The sequence below is a fragment of the Pelophylax lessonae genome (genome assembly GCF_965119305.1).
Source record: "Pelophylax lessonae genome assembly, chromosome: 10".
NCBI lineage: Eukaryota > Metazoa > Chordata > Amphibia > Anura > Ranidae > Pelophylax > Pelophylax lessonae.
In genome coordinates, this window is record NC_138777.1 from 72,018,294 (window position 1) to 72,041,116 (window position 22,823).

At 43.7% G+C, this 22,823-nt stretch overlaps 1 protein-coding gene across 1 annotated transcript in view; it reads right to left on the reverse strand.

Moving 5' to 3' along the window:
* LOC309565741 (uncharacterized protein) overlaps positions 1-22,823 on the reverse strand; it is an 88,074-nt gene that overhangs the window by 20,958 nt on the left and 44,293 nt on the right. Inside the window, exons 5-6 of the mRNA XM_082270721.1 lie at positions 6,998-7,085; positions 4,801-4,905 (exon numbers count right to left, since the gene is read on the reverse strand). Of these exons, the coding sequence (XP_082126847.1) occupies positions 4,801-4,905; positions 6,998-7,085 (193 nt within the window). The remainder of the gene's footprint in view (positions 1-4,800; positions 4,906-6,997; positions 7,086-22,823) is intronic.

The following is a 22,823-nucleotide window of genomic DNA, read 5'->3' on the forward strand; positions in this document are numbered from 1 at the left end:
TTAAGCAGCTGAGCAAAGAGCGGCTAAATTTCCCATTCCTTCCTGAATTAGGAGAAATCATTACGGAAGAGTGGGGCAAGGTGGAGACAAAGAGCTCCATGGTTTCAAAATTGGCTAAACTCTATCCATTCAAGGAAGGAGAAGTCAAACACCTGGAATCTCCTCCTCTAGTGGATGCGGCTGTTATGAGGCTAGTGAAACACGTAACTTTGCCTCTTGAAGATATGGTTTCCTTTAAGGATCCTCTTGACAGAAGAATAGACACGGATCTGAAGCGAGTCTATCTATCAGTAGGGGCTGCTTGCAAGCCGGCTCTAGCCCTGGCAACATTGTCCAAAGCCATGGAAGTTTGGGTGGACAACGTGGATGACTCCCTCAGAAGTTTTTCTGAAGACGCAGCCAAGAACTCTCCTATTCAGGAGTTGAAACTGGCCTCAGCCTTCCTGGGGGAGGCATCTATTGATCTTATCCACCTGTTAGCACGGGGGATGCTATCTTCTGTTACGGAAAAGCGTGCACTATGGTTGCGCCCTTGGTTGGTTGATCCTGCTTCTAAGCAGGTATTTCCTTTGAGGGTTCATCCCTCTTTGGGAACAAGTTAGATAGCGCCATCTCCAAGGCTACTGGCGGTAAATCGGGCTTTCTCCCCCAGGACAGGCGTCTTTTTGTTCAGAAGATACTACCTCCTAGAAAGCAAAATACCGACCGTGCCAGGGAGGCACGTAGCTATAGGCCAGGAAGGGAGTTTGGAAGAAACTGGAAGTCCAGGCAGTCTTCTTTCCGGAAAGGCCCCAAGAGCAATCCGTCTGGGGATAGAGACGCGACAAAGTCCATTTGAGATTGGGCCGCTCAGGCCAGTCAGGTGGGGGGTTGTCTCTTCCACTTTCGGCGGGTCTGGGCGGCCTCAATACGGGATGCTTGGGTCGTCAACACGGTCTCTGCAGGACATTCTTGGACCTTCACCAGTATTCCCGGAGACAGATTTGTTCCTACCTCCCTTCCTCGGTCAGGCGACAAAAGAGAGATCTCTTATCCTACGTCAACTCGCTAGTCACTCAAGGAGCAGCAGTTCCAGTGCCAGAGTCCGAAAGAAGGCTCGGAGTGTATTCTCCTCTTTTTATGGTGCGCAAGAAGAGTGGTGCCTGGAGACCAGTGATAGATCTGACGCACTTGAATCACTTCATCAAAGGAGAAAAATTCAAGATAGAGACCTTGTTCTCCATTCAGCAAGCTGTTCAACCAGGGGATTGGATGATCTCAGTAGACCTGAAGGATGCATACTTCCACGTGCCAGTGGCAACAGAGTTTCAGCAATACCTAAGATTCTTAGAGTCTGCCAGTTTCATCTACAGTTTGTGTGTCTCCCCTTCGGGCTTTCCACATCGCCTCGTACCTTTTCGAAGGTCTTGTTAGCAGTGGTAGCCTTGATAAGACTGAGAGAGGTCCGTCTTTATCATTATCTGGACGACCTCCTTCTGCTGGCTCAAGACAAGTCTGTTATCCTGGAACATCTAGCTCTGGTCATCTCATCCCTAGAGAAGTTCGGCTGGATCCTGAACAGGGAAAAGAGTCATCTAATTCCTACCCAGTCCCTGGTCTTTTTGGGCGCTCTGTTCAACACCAAGAACAGTACCATCTCTCTGCCAGAAGAAAAGATCCCGGTGATCCGGGACAGGGTGTCTCTAACCTTGTCAGCTTCCCATCTCACGGCCAAACAATGCCTGAGGATAATCAGCACGATGGTGTCAACAGCCCCTATGGTGAAGTGGGCTCTCTGGAAAATGAGACCTTTTCAGAGGGGTTTTCTTCAGCAATGGAAGGGAATCAAGCAATTCTCAGTGAATAGTTATGACCGCAGCCATGAAGAGCTGGCTTCCTTGGTGGCTGCAGCTGAAGAATTTGTGCAATTGTCACTCCATAGCCCCCATATCTTGGGTGATAGTGACATCAGACGCCAGCAGCACCGGTTGGGGCGGTCATTGCGGAACAGAGATGGCTCAAGGCAGAGGGGATTTTCGGTCTCGCCAGATCGTGTCCAATATCCTGGGACTTCGGGCGGCCTTTCAAGTACTGCTAGCCTTCGGCCACCTTATTCAGGGCACCACAGTCATGCTGAGGCTAGACAACACGACCGCAGTAGCCTATGTGAGGAGACAAGGCGGAACTCGCAGAACATCCCTGCTTCGGGAGGTAGAGCAGATATTGACCTGGTCAATCTGTCAGCAGTATACATACCAGGGGCTCAGAACACACAAGCAGATTTCCTCTCGAGAACACAACTCAACAACAATGAGTGGTCTCTCCATGAGGATGTGTTCAACTAGATCCTGTCCTTGGGATTCATCCCAGAGGTAGATCTATTTGCTTCCTTCCACAACAGGAAGTTGGAGAAGTTCTATTCGAGGAACAGAGATCCCAGAGCATTCGGGGTAGATGCCCTGACAGATTGCTGGAAGTTTCACAAGGCCTATGCCTTTCCCCCAGTGCCAGTCATCTTCCAATTCCTGCGGTGAATCAAATTGGAATCAGTGAAGGTGGTCGCAGTGATCCCGTTCTGGCCCAACGGACCGTGGTTTCCCCTGCTTTTTCAGCTCAGCTATCGCGACCCAGTCCCTCTCCCTCTCAGAGCGGATCTTCTGTCCCAGGGCTCCATTCTTCACCCATGCCCAGCCCGTCTGCACCTTCGGGTCTGGTTTTTGAGAGGGGAAGGCTGGAAGCGTTAGGATGTGCTGAAGTAGCCATACCAACTCTTTTGAGTGCTAGGAGACGAATAAAACCTATGAAAGAATTTGGTCTAGGTTTACTTCTTTCCTAGAGTCCAAGGGAAAGTCCTGGTCATCTCCTTCCGTGCAAGATATCCTGTCTTTCCTTCAGTCAGGATTGGAGTTGCCCCTTTCAGTAAGCACCCTGCGAGTGCAAGTTTCAGCCATATCCACTTTCACAGGCGTTTCCTGGGCTGCACATCCTCTGATCCGGCAATTTTTCAAAGGGGCAGTAAGGACAAGGCCACAGAAGAAACTGAGGTTCCCCAAGTGGGACATGCCTTTGGTTCTTGATTTCCTTTCCTCAGTTGGCACAAACCCTGAAGAACTTATATCGGAAAAACATCTCACCCTCAACATAGTCTTTCTAGTGGCTGTTACATCTGCAAAAAGGGTTTCAGAGATTCTGAGTCTGGGAAGTAAGGAACCTTTCCTGACCTTCTTTCCGGACAGAGTTGTTCTTATTTCGATGCTTGGATCAAGGCCTAAAGTCACTTCGGTCTTTCACGAGAATCAGGAAATTGTTCTTCCTACTTTCAACTCGTCGGCCGAACCTCCGGAAGTCCATCCACTGGATGTGGGCAACATTCTCAAACAGTATTTGGAAGCTACAGCCTCTTTCCGGAACACGGATTATCTCTTTGTCCTATTGTCTGGGAAGAACAAAGGTATGTGTGCCTCTTCAAGATCAATTGCCTCCTGGATAGTAGAGGCGATTCAGTGGGCTTGTAGAGAGAAGGGCTTGGTTCCTCTTAAAGCGGTGACTGCACATTCTACTCGTGGTGTCGCTACTTCATGGGCAGCTTCAAGACATGTCGCTCCGGATGTGGTCTGCAGAGCAGCGTCTTGGTCGTCCATTCTCACATTTATGTCACATTATTGTGTTAAGCCAGCGGCTCTTTCCTCTGTTGGTTTTGGTACTCAAGTGTTATCAGTTGCAGGTGTTAATTAAATTTTTTCAGCATCTGCCCACCCATTTGTGTTTTGGCGAGTTATTTCCCAAACGTATGCTACCATGGAGTCTGTCAGGAAAACGGAAAATTTATATCAAATACTTACCGTAATTTTCCTTTCCTGATGGACTCCATGGCAGCAGGAGTCCCCTCCCAGTTCCTGAGTAGGCTAGTTACAGAACACGGATGCTGAAAGGGAGCAAGGATTTATGGGAGTGGGGTTCTATGGGGTAGGAGTGGAGGCGGGACTACCCAAACGTATGCTGCCATAAATTTTCTGCTTTTTTGCAATGATACCTGTCCCCCATGCCAGAATAAGTTGCAAACTGGCATTGAAAAAAGCTAGAAAAAATTAAATTCGGCTTCTATAGACTTCAGTAGGGCTCAGAGCTACATTTGTGTTCAGTGGATTTTTCATGGGTTTCTGCAGCACAATGTAACGCAATGTATGGAGGTGCATTACTATGCATTGCGGTGTTCTGTAGATGTTTTACAATGCATTGGGGTGGCATTCAAAATGAATGGCAATGCAACACATTTGATGTAGTAGTTTGCACTAAAATGCATGTTTTACTATGTTACCATAATGCATAGGTCTGACTGGGCCTTACATTTCTACCAAGCACTTTTAGGCACTATAGCTGCATTATGTTACATTTAAAAGAGAAACTTAGAGAATTAGAATCTGTTCCCCCTATGAATTATGAGGATTAATTGTCAGTTTTGTGCAAAGCAGACCTATGATTTGCAAATGCACAGATTTCTTCCAAGCAGCATATTCTCTCCTTTGTTTCCTCGTTGCATCATTCCACCACCAAGAGTATGGAAAGAAGCCAATTATAAGCTCCAGCTAAGGACCATGTGACCAATCTGGGCCAATCACCTAGAATCTGTACTTTTACATGGGAGGGACTACATGCGTCTTCATACCAAGAAGTATCAGACATTTTCCTTTACTTCTAATGGCTGAAGCAGCAGGATGAAGAATCATGGGTAAAAACTCAGTTTTGCCTTTTTTTAGTTTGTTTTTTGGCTCTGTCCTATGTGCAAATATGTTTCCAAACTTGGCTTTACAGAATTCTCACCTGAGTCAAGGTCTTCTTTTCTATTTGCAGCAGGAGCAGCGATCCCTCCTTGTCATTCAGCTGGGAGGTCAATATAAGATTATCTTGTCTCTGTCCTCTAACTGCCTAATAAAACACAAACACAGCTCACAGCACCAATCAGCTCTGCGATTCCCATTGCACAACCTGAAGCAAACACAGGTGCTACTGATAATACATTGCTTGCCTCTTAATATTCACAATAAAGTTCATGTTTTGAAAAAAGTTGACTTGTTGATTTATTAACTGCCTTTTGCAATTTAAAGCAGAAATCAAGGTTCCAATACAGTGCCAAATTTCAGCAAGGTAGTCCCCAGTATAAGCATTTATAAGGGTGCATTCATATCTTTGAATGCACCTTGACCCCAATTAACTGCGAGAACACCAGCAGGGGTTCCTGTGATTGGCTGCGAGAGGCATCTCCATTGCCAGCTCTAGCAGCTATAGGTGGCCACTCTCATGTAATCGCTCATGCAGTACCCTAAAGCAAGTGATCAACCCTGCAAATAGCCACAAGTAGTTGGTGGGAGCCTCCAATTGCTTTCCTCCTGCAGATATACCCAACTAGGGTTCACACATCTAAGCAGGGTGCATTTGCAAGTGGGAATGCATCCTTACCCTTACTTCACTTACTTAAAAAAATAATAATAAAAACAAAATGAAAAATGCTGAAACTATCTTCTAAAATATCATCACATGATCTGCCTATCCTGCTTCCAATTTCTGAAGATGGCAGGGTAGGTACAGTGGCGAAAATAATTATTTGATCCTCTGCAAGAAATGAAGGGCCTCTAATTGTCATCATAGTTGTAATCATTTTAAATGATAACGACTGAATATCAACCAAAAATCCAGAAAAACACATGATACAAATGTTATAAACTGAGTTGCAGTTGAGTGAGTAAAAAATAAGTATTTTAATCCCCTACCAACCAACAATTATTCTGGCTCCCACAGACTGGCTACAGTATGGGCTCATGTGGTACACAGATCAGTCCTGTCAATTTAAGGTGCTCCTAACGACAACTCGTTATGTACAGTATATAAAATACACATGTCCCCAGAATCTCTTTCTTCCATTCAAACGTCACCATCATGGGCAAGACCAAAAGAGCTGTCAAAGGATGTTAGGGGCAAGATTGTACACCTACACAAGGCTGGAATGGGGTACAAGACCATCAGCAAGAAGCTTGGTAAGAGAGCGATTATTTGCAAACGGAAGAAATACAAAATAACTATCAAACGCCCTCAGTCTGGAGCTCCATGCTAGCCTCATGGGGTAAAGATGATCATGAGAAAAGTGAGGAATTTGCCAAGAACTACACGGGAGGTGCTTGTGAATGATCTCAAGGCAGTTGGTACCACAGTGTTTGTAAGAAGAAAAATGCTGACTTTGACCCTAAAAACGCCATCCTTACAGTCAAGCACGGAGGTCGAAACATTATGCTTTGGGGCAGTTTCTCTGCTAAAGGTACAGGCCGATTTTGCTACATTAGGGGGCCAATGGATGGGGCCCATGTATTGTAAAATCTTGGATGAGAACCTTCTTCCCTCAGCCAGAACACTGAAGATGGGTTGTGGTTGTGGATGGGTCTTACAGCATGGTAATGACCCAAATAATACTGCCAAAGCAACAAAGGAGTGGATCAAGAAAAAGAACATTAGGGTCATGGAGTTGCCTAGTGAGTCTCCAGACCATTATCCTATAGAACATTTTTGGAGGGAGCTGAAACTTCTAGTTGCCAAGTGACAGCCAAGAAACTTTAGGATTTAAAGAAGATCTGTAAAGAAGAGTGAACCAAAATCCCTCCTGAGATGTATGCAAACCTGGTAACTGAATACAAGAAACATCTTACCTCTGTGCTTGCCAATAAGGGTTTCTCCACCAAGTACTAAGTCATGTTTTGCTTGAGCATCGAATACTTATTTTACTCACTGAACTGCAAATCAATTTATAACATTTGTATCATGTGTTTTTTTTTTTTTGGATTTCTGGTTGATGTTCTGTATCTATCATTTAAAATACACATATGATAAAAATTATAGACTCTTAATTTCTTTGAAAGTGGCCAAAATTACAAAATCTGCAGAGGATCAAATAAATATTTTCACCACTGTAAATGTACTTGCTCTGAAGGTACACCTACTTATAATGGTTATCAAAGCCCTAGGCTCATACCTTCTGCAGTTCCTCCATCCATGACTGCCTTTCTTTCAGGTTGTTATCCCTACTGTCTGGAGCAGAACCAAGTGAATGAACATCCTTCCTGAAATGATACAGTAGATTACATGTGTGTTCCAGGAACACATGGGAAAGCTTTTGGGGGGCTTTAGTGCCAAAGTTAACATGAATAAAATGTAGGCAAATGTAAATCATCCTCCATTTGATTAAATATGTCTTTTGTTTGTTTTTTTCGTTTTTTTTTTTTCCTTAACTCCCACTATAGTGAAAAACAGTGGCGGCTGGTCAATAGGGGGTGCTAGGGGCGCATCATGTGCTTCTTTTCTTTTACGCCGATTGGTGGCCTTCTGGTGTGTCCTCGGGGCGCAGAACAATGCACCCCGAACACTCCCACTAACGTATGCCGAATTTGGCGTCCTGTGATTGGTTCAGCCTGGACCAGTCAGGACAACCGACGTTGTAGGGGCGGTACTTGGGCAGGGCGTCACTCTCTGCTTCCCACCGCCTCACCCCAGAGCCCAGCAGATGTCTTTGTCTCTTATCTGGAGTGGACTGTGACTGTGACTGTCTCATGAGGGTGGGGCATTGATGTCATGCAGCTAGAGCCCGGGAGGAAGAATATCTACCATGCTACTGAGATGAGGTCAGTAAACAGGGAAGATTGTGCAGAAACTGACCTGGGGGGCAGACTGCTGCTCCCCTCATGTCAAGTGCAGTGCCCACCATGTGATGTACTGTGCCCACCATGTGCTGTACTGCGCCCACCATGTGATGTACTGTGCCCACCATGTGATGTACTGTGCCATGCCCACCATGTAATGTGCGGCTCCCACCATGTCATGTGCTGTGCCATGCCCACCATGCCATGTGCTGTGCCCACCCTGTCATGGGCTGTGCTGTATAGTGTCCACTGTGTAACGTAGTGTGCCCTCTGTGTAATGTGCTGTGCCCACCATGTAATGCAGAGTGGTGTGCCCATCATGTAATGTGCTGAGCCATGCCCAACATGTCATGTGATGTGCCCATAATGTAATGTGCTGTGCCCACCATGTCATGTCATGTGCTGTGCTGTACAGTGCCCATCGTGTAATGTGCTGTGCTCACTATGTAATGTGCTTTGCCATGCCCACCATGTAATGTGCTGTGCCCACCATATCATGTGCTGTGCCAGGCCCACCATGTCATGTACTGTGCCCACCCTGTCATGGGCTGTGCTGCATAGTGCCCACTGTGGAATGTGCTGTGCCCATCATGTAATGCGGAGTGGTGTGCCCTCTGTCCATGCCCATCTCCTGAAGTATGTCTGCAGTCTCTGACCATCTCCTGTAGTATGTCTGCAGTCTCTGACCATCTCCTGTAGTATGTCTGCAGTCTCTGACTATCTACTGTATCATGTCTGCAGTCTCTGGCCATCTCCCGTAGTATGTCTGCAGTCTCTGACCATCTCCTGTAGTATGTCTGCAGTCTCTGACTATCTCCTGTATCATGTCTGCACTCTTTAACCATCTCCTGTAGTATGTCTGCAGTCTCTGACCATCTCCTGTAGTATTTCTGCAGTCTCTGACTATCTACTGTATCATGTCTGCAGTCTCTGGCCATCTCCCGTAGTATGTCTGCAGTCTCTGACCATCTCCTGTATCATGTCTGCAGTCTCTGACCCTCTCCTGTAGTATGTCGGCAGTCACTGACCATCTCCTATAGTATGTCTGCAGTCACTGACCATCTCCTGTAGTATGTCTGCAGTCACTGACCATCTCCTGTAGTATGTGTGCAGTCACTGACCATCTCCTGTAGTATGTCTGCAGTCTCTGACCATCTCCTGTAGTATGTCTGCAGTCTCTGGCCATCTCCAGTAGTATGTCTGCAGTCTCTGGCCATCTCCTGTATCATGTCTCTTGTCACTGACCATCTCCTGTAGTATGTATGCAGACATGATACAGGAGTCGTGTGACTGATGTGTCTCAGACTCTGCACTTCTGTTCTGGACTGGTAAGTGACTTTCATGTCTGTGTGCTCTCTCTGTGGGATAGGTGATGGGGAATATCTGAATATTTGCATTGGCAATTCTTGTACTAATGGGGAATATCTGAGAATATATTGAATGGGGGAATTCCTGTACTAGTGGCCCATTAGTACAGGAATTGCCCCATGCTATATATTCATACACTGTATTACCTATTAGTACAGGAATTGCCCCATGCTATATATTCATATATTACCTATTAGTGCAGGAATGGGGAATATCTGAATATATTGCATGGGGCAATTCCTGTACCAATAGGTAATATATGAATATATTGCATGGGGCAATTCATGTACTAATAGGTAATACAGTATATGAATATATAGCATGGGGCAATTCCTGTACTAATGGTCCATTTTTACAGGAATTGCCCCATGCTATATATTCATATATTACCTATTAGTACAGGACTTGCCCCGAGCAATATATTCAGATATTCCCCATTAGTAATTAACCGGTTTTTTTTGCCGTGAATCAATGCCTATGTCTATGGACCTCAAAAAGTTAAATTTTGAGCACCAGCCGCCACTGGTGAACAGTGCTGTCCCTCTTTTACTGGAAGTGAAAAATAAATTGATCTACTGGTAGGCTCAACAGGCTCAACAGGTAACACAATTATACTAGAGTGGCATTCTAAAAAAAGCACTGTGTTAATGCTAATGACAAACCGCAGCATATATGTCATTTTTGCATTTGTCCATAGTACCATAACAATTATGTCTTTGTGTTCACCTCCTGTAATCCCCTGTACATCTGCATTTAAAGTGGTAATGAAAAGTAGTGCTGTAAAGCAGCCTTTTTCAACCAGAGTGCCCAGGCACCCAGGGGTGGCTTGAGGTTTCTTGAGGGGTGGCTTGGCATGATGCCTAAAAATTGCCCAACAATGTATACAAGCCAGCAGGTGGAATTTTAGTTACACAAAGTCACAGGTTTCTATTGTGTACCATTTCAACCTTCCAGCCACGACACCCTAACAACCAGTGATGTCATCAGTGTTGATAAGAAGGTTGTTGATCACCTGCACAGCATCCTTGTGTGACCCTCCCCTGCCCCTCTCCATCAACACTGGGGTCACATTAGCTGAGTGATGGAGAGAAACTGAGGGAGAGGAGAAACACTGGAATACTAGTCGGTACCAGTGTGCAAAAGTGTATTTGCTTTGGAAGAATAAATCACCTCTAATGTTGGGTGTCCTACGTGTGTTGATGCTACTGCATTATGTAACACTAATAGAATAGTTTTTTACATTTTAGAATGGGGTGACTTGAGACTGTTCATAAATTTAAAGGGTGCATTGACTGAAAAAAGGTTGACAAACACTGCTGTAAACCATACAAACTACTGAATGGCAAACAGTTCACACATATGTATTTCAACTGTGCAATCAGCTTTTTACCTATGCCTAAATTAAATGTAAACTCTAACAATATATTTATCTTATTTGACCCCTTATGGTCTGTTAAAAGAGAAGTAAGGCTTTCCATTTTTTTTTCCAGTATCATACATACCTAGGTGGATGCAGCATTGGTCCGATGCTGCATCTGTCCCCTGGTACATCTATACTGAGAACCGAGCGATCAAACACCCCTGATTCTCTCAGGTTCTGACAGCTCCGGTAGCATAGAGCTGCTGACTTTCAGTAGCTCTCTGCTCTGCCCCCTCCTCGCTCACTGGGGCGCTGTGGAGGGGTGGGAGCGGCCGGCTCAGGCTCCCAGCGGCTTGCTGAGAGACTGAGCCGGGAGTCAGTCCAGGCACCTGGTGGGTCCCGACTTCCATTGTCCTGATGACGCAGAGCCTGGACTGATTGATTGATCTGTGACGTCAGCAAAGAGCGGACTTTAGCTCACTCTCTGCTGAAAATGGGTCACAGGAGTGCAGAACAAACCGCACTCCTGAGATCCATAGGAGATGTTCAGCCAAATGAGCTTTGGCTGTCATCTCCTTTAAACATAACAATGAAAAGGTTTTTTTATATTTGTTTAACAAGTGCAACAAAAAAAGCTGTCCATCCAGCCAGAAATCTTCTGTGGAAAATTGCCAGCATTGTTCCCAACTATCTCAGTTGACTATAAAACACCTCCCTCTATGTTCTGGAGAGAGGGAGATGTTATATAGCCCTAACACACTTCCTTCCTATGGTGACAACCACATTCCTCCTATATACAATACAGTTGTCACCCTAGAACAGGAAGTGTGTTCCTTGTAGGATCACCAGCTAAGAGTATAGAAGAAAACCTGTATGTCACCTGTTCCCTACTCCCCTCCATTTTTTTCTGGTAGATAATGTTTAGTGAGAAAATAGATCAGACAAATACAAACAATGCAGCATATTATCCAATAGTAAACAATGGGGGAGACATTAAGACCACCTTAATCATGTCCAAAATCACTTGTGAGAAGATTATGCCCAAAAAGCTTTAATAAACGTTTTAACCAAAATGGTGAAGTACAAGAGAAGACATATTAGAGCCCATGTTAGACAAGTACAGAAAGAGACAATCCGCATGGAAAATTGTGGTGACATTGGGACATTGTCAGAGCTGCGAAAAGGTACAGACGTAGAAGGGGGGGGGGGGGAATAGGGGATGGAGGAGAAAAAAATGCACAAAGCAGAGGGAAGGAGAGGCGTAGTTGGGAGGAAAGAAGTGAGTAGTAACACAGAAAAGGAATGTCGCAATATCAACTTAATAAAGAGCCTCTAGGCACTTTAATTCCATGGCCCTGGATAAATGAGATTACCAAAAAGCCCAGGAGTCTATCCATGTTTGATCAAACTTTTTAGGGCAGTTTCTACTTACGCAGGGTAATTTATATGCCGCTAAAGTATTATCAATCACGGCACGCTATGAAATCAGTGTAGATGGCTTTCTATGGGCATAGAAAGCAGCAAAGAAAATAAACAACTTAAAAGTGGTTGTAAACCCTCACATATACCCTGTGAATTGGACAGCATCAGATGGTACACAGGGATAAAACAAATCCTCCTACATAGGTTTTACTTGTTTTTCTGCATTTTTCGCTTCCCTACACCCCTTTAAAAGGGCAGAAAAGTGTAAAAATCTTTCAGGAGTACAGAGGAGAGGGGGGGGAGAGGCTGCAGTAACAGTGTGTGAGAGCTCTTTGGAGGAAGGGCACCCCCCCCCCTCCACACAGCAGATGAAATGTGTTCTGAATAGACACGCTGTCTACTGAGCTCCCTCCCCCCACCCGCTCCATTCCGACACAAATTTATCTCATGTGTCCGGAAAACATCTCAGAAGTGACTCATGCTGATAACAGAGGAACGAAGCACCGGAGAGAAATGACACTTAGAGCTTTGGAGAGACATAAGTAAACATTACAGATGTATGTGCTTTGCTCAGATTCCATAACTGAGGTTTACAACCACTTTACCATGGCGACCTAAATACACTCTGTCTAAGATGCCCAACTGGAGTATTTTGTGGTCCAAACTAATGGTTAAGTGACACAGCATACTATGTTCAGCCACCACCGCTGACCAAAAAGATCTGATGGAGGAGCATGTCCATAACATGTGTAGGAAGGGGCCTGCAGAGGAGTGGCAGCTTGTCCAAGAAGGATTAGTCCAGTGGGAAATAGCAACCAGCCATCGAGGGGTAAAATAAGCTTTATAGAGAAACTTCAGTTGTATAAACCCTTCTCTGGATAGAGCATTCTCTCTTTGGATAGAGCAAGGGAGGGTTATAACCCCTGTCAGATTTTTTTCCCCATCTGTGTCCCATTGAGGAAATTTCCCTTCACATCCTGTCCTATAACCAAACAGGAAATAAGAGGAAATCCCTACAAAATTAAGTGAATTCTTTGGGGATCCACAGGTCATCAGAACAAGTGTCCCCATTGGAAGATTTACCATCTATTACTTTTGTCAGGACAACCTACATTTTGGACAAACAGAGAGGCTGAATCTCCTTAACGGGGGCACAGACAGCAATAAAAACTGAGAAGCGTTCTAATCCCTCCCCACTCTATCCAAAACGAAAAAAAAGTTTTGCCTTTAGTTATACTTTAAGTAAAGGAGATAGGTTAAGATCCATATAAGTGGCCAGGGAGCTCCCAACCTGTATCCCAAGGTATATAAACCCTTCCAGCCAGCAAAGCAGGGTATTCGTAGCCAATTTGGGATGGGAGGGGGTAAGGAAAGATTTCTCCCAGTCTAATTTCAGAGCAGGTAGCTAAACTTTTCAATTATCTGCAAGGTGGCCAGTAGTGAGAAGGATGTGTTGCTAGGATATACAGTGGGTACGGAAAGTATTCAGACCCCCTTAAATTTTTCACTCTTTGTTATATTGCAGCCATTTGCTAAAATAATTTAAGTTCATTCTTCTTCCTCATGAATGTACACATAGCACCCCATACTGACAGAAAAACACAGAATTGTTGACATTGTTGCAGATTTATTAAAAAAGAAAAACTGAAATATCACATGGTCCTAAGTATTCAGACCCTTTGCTGTGACACTCATATATTTAACTCAGGTGCTTTCCATTTCTTCTGATCATCCTTGAGATGGTTCTACACCTTCATTTGAGTCCAGCTGTGTTTGATTATACTGATTGGACTTGATTAGGAAAGCCACACACCTGTCTATATAAGACCTTCCAGATCACAATGCATGTCAGAGCAAATGAGAATCATGAGGTCAAAGGAACTGCCTGAAGAGCTCAGAGACAGAATTGTGGCAAGGCACAGATCTGGCCAAGGTTACAAAAAGATTTCTGCTGCACTTAAGGTTCCTAAGAGCACAGTGGCCTCCATAATCCTCAAATGGAAGACGTTTGGGACGACCAGAACCCTTCCTAGAGCTGGCCTTCTGGCCAAACTGAGCTATCGGGGGAGAAGAGCCTTGGTGAGAGAGGTAAAGAAGAACCCAAAGATCACTGTGGCTGAGCTCCAGAGATGCAGTCAGGAGATGGGAGAAAGTTGTAGAAAGTCAACCATCACTGCAGCCCTCCACCAGTCGGGGCTTTATGGCAGAGTGGCCCGACGGAAGCCTCTCCTCAGTGTAAGACACGTGAAAGCCCGCATGGAGTTTGCTAAAAAACACCTGAAGGACCCCAAGATGGTGAGAAATAAGATTCTCTGGTCTGATGAGACCAAAATAGAACTTTTTGGCCTTAATTCTAAACGGTATGTGTGGAGAAAACCAGGCACTGCTCATCACCTGTCCAATACAGTCCCAACAGTGAAGCATGGTGGTGGCAGCATCATGCTGTGGGGGTGTTTTTCAGCTGCAGGGACAGGACGACTGGTTGCAATCGCGGGAAAGATGAATGCGGCCAAGTACAGGGATATCCTGGACAAAAACCTTCTCCAGAGTGCTCTGGACCTCAAACTGGGCTGAAGGTTTACCTTCCAACAAGACAATGACCCTAAGCACACAGCTAAAATAACGAAGGAGTGGCTTCACAACAACTCCGTGACTGTTCTTGAATGGCCCAGCCAGAGCCCTGACTTAAACCCAATTGAGCATCTCTGGAGAGACCTAAAAATGGCTGTCCACCAACGTTTACCATCCAACCTGACAGAACTGGAGAGGATCTGCAAGGAGGAATGGCAGAGGATCCCCAAATCCAGGTGTGAAAGACTTGTTGCATCTTTCCCAAAAAGACTCCTGGCTGTATTAGATCAAAAGGGGACTTCTACTAAATACTGAGCAAAGGGTCTGAATACTTAGGACCATGTGATATTTCAGTTTTTCATTTTTAATAAATCTGCAACAATGTCAACAATTCTGTGTTTTTTTGTCAGTATGGGGTGCTATGTGTACATTCATGAGGAAGAAGAATGAACTTAAATGATTTTAGCAAATGGCGGCAATATAACAAAGAGTGAAAAATTTAAGGGGGTCTGAATACTTTCCGTACCCACTGTAGATGAGTATCGTCAGCATACAGAGACAATTTGTGTTTAGTCCCACCCACTTCAATTCCTTTTACCAAGTCTGCAGCGCAAAGTTGGAGGCCAAAGGCTCCAAGCAAACAGGCTGGGGAAAAGGGGGTATCTATCCCTGCTTAATCCTCCTAGACAGAGGAAAGGGAGCAGACAAAGAATTGTTAGTACACACCTTGTTTGTAGGGCCAAGTAGAGCATATGTAGCTAGGCGATAAAACGCAGACCAAAACTAAATTTACGAAGGACAGCCCAGAGGTAGATCCATTTAATAGAATCAAAAGCTTTTTCAGCACCTAAGTAGACCACTACCCCAGGGCTGTCCATTTTTGTTACTCCCTATTGCTATTCTTTTCAGGTTCTCTGTAGCACCTATACACACCATTTTTTTCATTCACCCTGTACTCCCTTCCACCTTCTCCGACAACTGCCCCCCTTACAACCCTATCCACCCAGACTAGGAAGAGAAAATCAATTCTTAATAGGTCCTTTAAGCATCTGTAAGGGCACAAGCCCCCCCCCCCCCCCCACACCCCACTGGACTCTCATTCCAGGAAATTACTTGCTGGTACCTAAAACCCTAGCAAGACTAACTTTACCCAGCCACAACTGATTTAAGCCACTAATTTATTACCTCCTGCTCTAACACACTAAATGAAAAAATGTCCAATTTACACACAGGATGGAACCATATCCACATCTACTACTGTACCCCATGCATTCCTAGAGAGACCCCTACCTATTTCTTAAATCTGTTAAGTCTTGTTACCTTAACCAGAACTTATGCCTTACCAACCTGTAAACTCATCTATATAGTCTGAAGTTTGGCTTTGTGGATAAGAACAGAAAAATTTATGTTTAGCACCATAATCCCTTTAAATCAAAGACCTTTATCAAAAGGGTAAAAAGCATGGGATTTTTTTATGTCCCTTATAGTAAGTGGAAAACATCCAGCCACAACAACACCACCTAGAGGATAAATAGGCTCCCTACATTACTAGCACACTAATTTTATGATCCATGTTTACTTTATTTTGTGGCCCCTTACCCTCTTTTACGGGAGGTCCAGAATTTGGTCTTGCTATTCCTGGTGGTGGGCTTGTGTGGTGCTATTCAACAAACTCTGCTTAGTACTTTCCTGAATCTTACGCCTTGTTTTTTCCAATCATATTTAGAGGTAAGGATTTTTGGAACCTGAGCTTGCCTGGTGGGTGTAACCTTGCTTAACAATGTCTAAATCATGATTTGTATATTTTTCAGCATGTTGATTTTTTTATTCATTGTGTTGTTCCTTTTTTTTTTTTTTTTGTTTCATTAGTATTACTATCACGCTTTTCCCGAAGAAGCCAGGATGACGAAACATGTAGAACTACAAGTGTGATGGGAGATTCCCTTTGCCTCTTGAATACTGATATATTGTTGAATCAATGTATTAATGTTTTAATTATATTTTGTAAATAAAATGTATGCAGTTTTAACAATAGTTTGTACCTAAAAAAGCCCTATATTTTTACCCTTTTGCTACTCATCTGTATACTTATATTTAAACGATCTCTTTTGAATGTTGTTCTACTTTTCAAAACACAATAAAATACTTATGTAATAATAAAAAGTAAATAGGAAAGAAGTTTAAAAAAGAAAACAAATTCAGTAACTTCATCTAAGTAAAAGTAAGCTGCAATCTATTCAATTTTTGTTTTTCAATTTAGATATGCTTTCAGCTGGCTGTGCAGGCATGACAAAAGGAATTTAACAAATTCCTCCATCCATGCTGAACAGAATGAATGGACAAATCCCCCTGCTGGGCTGTATTATGACAAAATACCAAAACAGTGGCTGCATCTTATTGAATACAGCCACTGTTTGACCAAAAATTTTCCAGCAGGCTCCTTCAATGAAAGTAATTTGAGCAAGCAAGGGCAGGTAGGGCCATCCACTGGTTCATCAGCAGCAAGCCAAAATGTACTCAATGTATAGCCAGATTTACTTTCCCTCTACTTAATTGCTGCTCAGAGATATATGGCCCTCAGCTCTTTAACTTCTTTCTTTCTTTCTTTCTTTCTTTCTTTCTTTCTTTCTTTCTTTCTTTCTTTCTTTCTTTCTTTCTTTCTTTCTTTCTTTCTTTCTTTCTTTCTTTCTTTCTTCTAATTGGCCACAGGTTCTTTAGGTCCTATCTAACTTTCTGCAGAACTCATTTCTGAGCTTGCCACCTTTTTGTTTGCTGGAACTCTGACCAAGTGGAACTTGACTAAGTGGTGAGTTAAAAACCAGAGTTTAAAACAGGAGATTATAACAGGAGTCTTCAGGACTGCAAGCAACATCTACAATTTTTTGTGAGCAGTTTTATTGTTGTAATCAGGAAAATGTATACTAGCAAGGTTGAAGGTTTTGTGCAGTGCACAGTGTGCCGCATGTATACAACAATGGAGCAACCGCTCCAGGTTGGATACCGCTGCGACAGATGTGAGCGGGTTGGCCTTCTGGAAGCTCACATCTGAGATCTGGAGGAGCAAGTTGCAACACCAGAACTGACAACCTTGAAAGGGGCCCTCTGCTCCCTGAGCAGGTGGCTAGTAGGGTTAATGGGGAGGGTGGAGGGGTAACTCAGGATTATCAGGTAGGAAGATGGGTTAATACAGTCAGGGAGTGGTAGGGGATCACAGAAAAGGAAGTCCAGCCCTGGGTTTAAGCACCCTAACAGATTTGCCAAGTTGGGTGAAGATTTGGGGTGGCAAGCTCAGAGGTGGCAGCCCTAGATGTCACTGCTATCCCTAACGGCCGGGGGAGAAGCTCATCTAGTAGGGGTGGTAGGAGTAGTGCAGGTAGGCCTAGACAGTTGGTGGTAATAGGGTATTCTACAATCAGAAGGACTGATATAATAATTTGCCACCAGGATCACCTCAACCGAAAAGGTTTGCTGTCTCCCTGGTGCCAGTGTTCGGCGTTTGGTGGACCGGGTTTATAAGTTACTGGTAGGGGCTGGGCATGGCCCGCTGTCTTGGTCCATGTTGGAACCAATGACAGAATATATGGAAGGTGGATGCTCCCTTAATGAACCAATTTAATGAACTAGGCTACAAGTTGAAGGGAAGGACCTCCAAGGTGATACTCTCTGAAATATTGCTTGTGCCATGCATAACACAGCAAAGACAGAGGGGAGATGAGAGAAATGAATACATGGCTAAAGACCTGGTGTAAGAAGGAGGGATTTGGGTTTTTAGAGCACTGGGCTGACTTTTCATTGGGGTATAATCTATATGCTAAAGATGGTTTTCACCTTAATGAAGGGGGGTCTGCTGTGCTGGGGGGAGGTTTTATGGGAAGGCTGGAGGAGTATTTAAACTAGGATTGAGGGGGAGGGGGTAAATTCAATTATAAGGGGGCAGACAGGTTGGCCAAGGGTCAGCCCCTATTTGTGGGTGGAATAGGGAAAGATGGGGGGAGAGCTATTGCAGAGGATAAGAAGGTTCCCATGTTACAAACAACCATTGGAAATTGTACTATTTGTATTAAAATAAAAAATATGCAAAATAAGTGTGCAAAATGTGACAGTGAATTAAAGTGTTTGTTCACCAATGCCAGAAGTCTGCCAATCAAAATAGGTGAGTTGGATGCTCTGGTGCGCGAGGAGAACTATGATTTAATTGGTATTGTTGAATCTTGGCTTCATTCTTCACATGACTGGGCTAATAATATTCCTGGATATGCTCTCTTTCGGAAAGACAGGGTAAAACGTGGTGGTGTCTGTCTCTATGTGAGAGGTGATCTCAAAGCGAGAGTGAAAGCGGACCTAGTTGATGGAGAGTGTGATGAAGCTGAAGCAGTGTGGGTGGAAATGTACATGGGTGTGCGTAATACAAAGGTTATCATTGGAGTTTGTTATAGACCTCCCAGTGTTAATGAGGAGGTAGAGACTCAGCTCCTTGCACAGATAGAAAGGGATGTAAGGGCTGGGACAGTGATAAATATGGGGGATTTTAACTACCCAGACATTGACTGGAGCAATGGCAATGCTGGAACAGGTAAAGGGTAAAAATGTATAAACCTATTGCAAAACAATTTTATGGTGCAGTTTATTGAGGCCCTCAACTAGGAATGATGCTCTGCTGGTAATTCATATAAAAGAGCATTCTGGTATCAGTGACCAAAATATGATTTAACTTAATGTTAGCTGTAAGAAACAAATGCATAGGGGAAACATAAAAACACTTAACTTTAATGAAAGCAAATTTTCCAAGGATAAGGGGCTGCTCTCCAAGACCGGGTGGGAATATTGGCATCGATGAACACAGAACAGAAATGGAAATTCTTCAAACAAAACTGTATGCAAACTCATTGTAAAGTATATTTCCATGGGCAATAAGTTTAAAAGGCTAACAATAAAACCTATGCGGCTCACGTCCAAAGATAAAAAAGCTATAAAAAATAAGAAAATAGCTTTTAAAAAATAAAAAAAAATAGTGAAGACTATCATTGTTTAATTGTTACAAAGAATATAACAGAATATTTAAAATGGAAATCAAGCATGCACAAAACCAAAATGACTGCAAAAGATAGTAGGACAAACCCCCAAAAATTCTTCAAATATATTAATAGTAAAAAAAGTTAGGTCTAAACATGTTGGCCCTTTACAAAATAATATGGAGTGGGTTACTGGGGACAAAGAAAAGGCAAATTTATTAAATACTTTCTTCAGCTCTGTGTATACAAAGAAGCACGAGAGAGCTCATGACCATAATGGGGATGGTATTGACACACGTGACACATTGACACAGTCCAATGGCTCAAAAGTGATATGGTCCAGAAATATTTAGACAGAATAAAGGTGGGTAAAGCACCTGGACCAGATGGCATCCACCCACGGATCCTAAAAGAATTGAGCTCTGTGATTTCAAAGCCACTGTTTCTAATTTTTAGGGACTCGTTGAGGACTGGAAAAGTACCACTGGATTGCCTTAAGGCCAATGTGGTGCCTATATTTAAAAAGGGATCAAAGTCTTTGCCAAGTAACTATAGACCTGTTATTTTAACCTCTATAGTTGGGAAGATACTGGAGAATTTAATAAAAGACGACATAGATGAGTTCTTGCTGGAAAAAAATATTTTAAGCAACAGACAGCATGGATTCATGAAAGACAGAAGTTGTCAAACAAACCTGCTTTCTTTTTATGAGGAGGTAAGGAAAACTTTGGATAGAGGGGTGGCTGTGGAGATAGTATACTTGGATTTTGCAAAAGAGTTTGACACAGTTGCCCACACACGGCTAATGTGTAAGGTAAAGTCTACTGGCTTGGAAAGATCAGTTTGTAATTGGATAGAAAACTGGCTAAAAGATAGAATTCCGAGAGTAGTGGTTAGTGATTCTTACTCTGAATGGTCTAAGGTTATCAGTGGTGTACCCCAAGGTTGTGTTGGGACTTACTTTTTAAAATCTTTATAAATGATATCGGGTCTGGGAATCTGGGATTAAAAGTACCAATTTAGTCTTTGCAGATGACACCAAGCTTTGCAGTGAAATATCTTCCTTACAGGATGTCTCCAATTTACAAGCCGATCTCAATGCACTGTTTCATTGGGCAACTATGTGGCAAATGAGGTTTAATGTTGATAAATGTAAAGTTATTCACTTGGGGGCTAAGAATATGAATGCATCATACACTGCCTGGTCAAAAAAAAAAAAGGTCGCCACCTGGAATTAACTAAGCAACTAACTAAACTAAGCATGCAGTAACTATCCTATTGGGTAGTTACTGCATGTGCCCAAAGAATGAGGTCAGCTGACTACCTGAATATACTGAATGACCAGGTTATTCCATCAATAAAATTTTTCTTCCCTGATGGCACGGCATATTCCAAGATGACAATGCCAGGATTCATCAGGCTCAAATTGCGAAAGAGTGGTCCAGGGAGCATGAGACATAATTTTCACACATGGATTGGCCACCACAGAGTCCAGAACACTCAGACCAGAACCCAGTTGAGAATCTTTGTGATGTGCTAGAGAAGGCTTTGCGCGGTGGTCCGACTCTCCCATCATCAATACAAGATCTTGGTGAAAAATGAATGCAACACTGGACGGAAAAATATCTTGTGACATTGCAGAAGCTTATCGAAACAATGCTACAGCGAGTGCGTGCCATAATCAAAGCTAAAGACAATCCAAAGTGTGTGACTTTTTTCTTGGTGGCCAATTTTTTTGGCAGTGTACATACTGGGGGAATCCATAGTGGAGAAGGATCTGGGTGTTCTGTTAGATCATAGTAGCATGTGATGCCAAGCTGCAGTTTCCAAAGCAAGCAAAGTCCTTTCTTGTATTAAGAGCAGTATGGACTCCAGGGAGAGAGATATTATTTTGCCCCTGTACAAATCATTAGTAAGACCTCATCTGGAATATGCAGTTCAGTTTTGGGCACCGGTTCTCAAAAAGGAAATCGAGGAACTGGAGAAATGGCAAGGAAGGGCAACCAAACTGATAAGAGGCATGGAGGAGCTCTGCTATGAGGATAGATTAGAGGAAATTAATTTATTCTTTCATGAGAAGAGGAGATTAAGGGGGGATACGATCAACATGTATACAGTAAATACATAAGGGGTCCATATAGTGAACTTGGTGTTGAGTTATTCACTTTAAGGTCAACACAGAGGACAAGGGGGCACTCTTTAGGTCTAGAGGAAAAGAGATTTAGTCTCATAATACGGAAAGGTTTCTTCACAGTAAGAGCTGTAAAAATGTGGAATAGACTCCCTCCAGAGGTGGTTCTGGCTAGCTCAGTAGATTGCTTTAAAAAAGGCCTGGATTCTTTCCTAAGTGTACATAATATAACTGGGTACTAATATTTATAGGTAAAGTTGATCCATGGAATATCTGACTGCCTCTCAGTGGATCAGGAAGGAATTTTCCCCTGTTGTAGCAAATTGGATCATGCTTTGCTGGGGTTTTTCACCTACCTCTGGATCAACTGTGGGTATAGAATTGTGTATATGGGATTGTATAGTTGTGTTTTCTTTTTTGGTTTTTATTGGTTGAGCTTGATGGAGTTGTGTGTTTTTTCAACCTGACTAACTATGTAACTTCAAAGTATGGGACAGTGGAAAGAATTCCCCTTAAGCTGGCCACAACCAAAGCTAATTTTGGCCGGTTCAGAATCAACCCGGTGAATTCCAACCATGGGTGGCCCTGTCAGCACCCCCACACCTGGCATCCTTGGAAATAAAAATCGAAGTAGCTGGGTGAAAAATTGGCTGAACAGTTACTGTTTGGTATTCTGACAGCCACTGGCGTAGGCTTTTAAAATACAAAAGCAAGCAGGGCAGATTTCTCCAGCCATGCTGTTTAAGGTAATAGATTGCTTTCCTTTAGCTTAACCGGTTGCCGACCACCGCAAGTACATATACTGCGGCGGTCAGCCCCGGCCAGGCAAAGTGACGTATGGGTACGTCACTAGCCTGTCACTGGCTTGTGAGCCAATAGCGGGCGAGCGCGTGCCCGCGGAGGTGTGCGCCCGCCCCGGCTCGTTCCCTAAGAAGTCAGTACGTGTGACCGGCGGACCCGATGTCCGCCGGTCACTCCCGATCGTGCGCCGTGAAGGGAGAAAGGCAGGCAGCTAATGTAAACAAAGCCGCCTGTCATTCTCCCCTGTGTAAAAATGGAGATCAAACGGTTCTACTATCTAGGACCGTTGATCTCTGTTCTTACACCAGTAGCCATGTCCAATCACAGTTAGAAACACGCCCCTAGGGACATACTTAACCCCTCCTTCCCCAATAAAGTTAACCCCTTCCCTGCCAGTGTCATTTTTACAGTAACAGTGCATATTTATAGCACTGATTACTGTAGTAATGTCACTGGTACCCCCAAAAGTGTCAAAAATGTCAGTCAAGGGTCCGATC